Source organism: Ostrea edulis, chromosome 7, assembly GCF_947568905.1.
Source record: "Ostrea edulis chromosome 7, xbOstEdul1.1, whole genome shotgun sequence".
Taxonomy (NCBI): Eukaryota; Metazoa; Mollusca; class Bivalvia; order Ostreida; family Ostreidae; genus Ostrea; species Ostrea edulis.
The window spans coordinates 2,322,412-2,324,644 of record NC_079170.1 but is presented as its reverse complement, the minus strand read 5'-3'; the positions used below and the strand labels follow the sequence as shown (position 1 = coordinate 2,324,644).

Genomic DNA, 2,233 nt, shown 5'->3' with positions numbered 1-2,233 from the left:
CGCAGACTATCCTTGACAATTCAGTTTGATATGATTACACTTTGTTTATTTTGTAGGACGGTGGAGATTTAGATAAGTGGTGTGATGTTATTGATGGTCAACAGAAGACTGTGACCTTGAATCTGAAGACCTGTGATGAAGACTGGACGTTTGGGGTCACTCTCTGTTACAGTACTACAAATCTAAGTAAGTACTCAGTAATAATGTAAGACTGAACTCTGTATCATGTTTATCTAATATATACATTGTAAAATCAAACACATATTGAATTAATTCAAAAACAAAATAATGTTCTGTTAAACTCACAAACACAAGTACATGTTACACATCACAAACAGGGGACTGTAATGTACACAGGACTGTAATTAACACAGGCTGTAATTAACACAGGGCTGTATTTTACACAGGATTGTAATTAACATAGGGTTGTTATGTACACAGGACTGTAATTAACAAGTAGATGTAATTAACACGGTGTTGTAATTTACTCTGTGATTAGACATGTAATTAACACTGTGTTGGTAGATGTAATTAACACTGTAGAGCTGTGTAATTAACACTGTGATTATAGATATTGGATTTTCTTCACTTTAGCAGTGTAACACTCAGCCACAAAGAGGTTGTCTCTGATGTCCACACATAAACCCCATGGACCGAATAAATCACAGTGAATGTAACGGAGGAACTGTCCGTCCTGATCTAGGATGTGGATACGCTGATTGTTAGGGTCTGCTGTCAGGATGTGACTCTGGCTGTCTGTAGTGATGCCGACTGGATCAAATGATTGCTTGGTATTAGAGAGATGACCAGTGTATCTAAATCGGAGTTTTCCTGACTGATTGACCACCACTACTGCACTAGCTGACCGGTCAGCCACACAGATATCCAGGTTCCTGTTCTCACTGAGGTATTTTTCGTTATAACCAGATGAGTAGAGAGGACGACCCTGATCATCAAACTGAATGCTTTGTTTCTCTGTGGAGCCGGAGTAACGCACGACTTTGTATTGTGTTTCATCATCACTGATCATGGTAACCAGGAGATCGTTACCCGCGGTACAGCAGACATAGAGAGGACTCCACCCCTGTAGTGTGATCACGGTCTGTATCTGTTTATTCTTAATTAAGTTCACGGTGTTATTACTATAGTCAGTATAAACAAGATCTCCGTCCCGTGTCACTGCTATGTCTGTTGGTATTCTCCCTGACTTGGTTTGTATTGATGTCAGTAGTTTACTCTGGAGGTTGAGCAGCTTCATGGTTTTCTTATACCCGCATGTCCAGACTTGATCTTCACTCAGACAGCTAACACTGTATAGTGTGCATCTATCATACCCAGTGTCTATGGCGGCGGTGACGCGCGGCTCATCAAGCAGTGGTTTGACTGGAGGAGACGATACAGCTTCTGCTGACTTCATTGTGTCGCCATGTTCTGTGTTAATGGATAATGGCGGCAGAGAACCAAACATTTCATTGAGCTGACCTTTGTTTATTTTCTGAGGAGAGAGACTCGGTAATGTAACTCGGACTTTAGGCGGTAATGTTCTAAATTCAGAATTCCTAGATTTGTAAGTAGAGGTTAAGGAGACGTCATTTAATTTTAGGATTGATTTCAAGTCGGACATGATCTGTTTGAGTTCCGCCATTTTCTGTGTGATTTCTTCTGTATTTTTATTTAGCGCGTCCAGATGTTTAGTTTTCATCTCCGCAATGGCGGATTTCCGTCGGTTTAGAATGGCGGTAATCTCCCGGTGTAGGATTTCTCCTTGTTGGTCAGCAATTGTGGTCAGTTTCCCGTATTTCGTTTCTAACTCGGCTTTTTCAGTTTGCACATCGGAGGCCATTTCTTCATATCGCGGGTAAATTCTTGTCTCGAGTTCTTTTAGATCTTTTTGTAAACTTTCTGTTTTAGCGCTGAGTTTTTCCAGGATATCTGACATATCGTGACCTTTGTGTTTACCTGAGGAGACGCAGGTAGAACAGACAGGAATGTTACATTCCTCGCAGTGAAGTTCGCAGTGTTTTTCGGGGTGTTTCGGACATTTTGGGTAGTTAGGGGTAACCTTTCTCTGTAAAAACGGCACGACATTGTGTCTTTTAGACGAGTCTGAGAGATGCTTTACTGCACAGTTAACACAGAGATTTATATTACAAAGTTCACAGTGACTCTGTAGGGGGACAGTTTCACAGAGGTCACACAGTAGGACTTCCTGAGCACTGCGCCGGGGATGCAT

General features: G+C 41.5%; 1 protein-coding gene across 1 annotated transcript; it reads right to left on the bottom strand.

Annotated features, from left to right (window-relative positions):
* Positions 1-216: 216 nt before the first annotated feature.
* On the bottom strand, positions 217-2,233 carry LOC130047638 (E3 ubiquitin-protein ligase TRIM71-like). Its single transcript, XM_056143016.1, has one exon. The coding sequence runs from the start codon at positions 2,231-2,233 to the stop codon at positions 566-568; it is 1,668 nt and encodes a 555-aa protein (XP_055998991.1). The 3' UTR covers positions 217-565.

What these genes read in the sequence shown, in the direction of transcription:
- LOC130047638 (XM_056143016.1), bottom strand. Translation starts at nt 2,233, where the DNA reads ATGCATCCCCGGCGCAGTGCTCAGGAAGTCCTACTGTGTGACCTCTGT.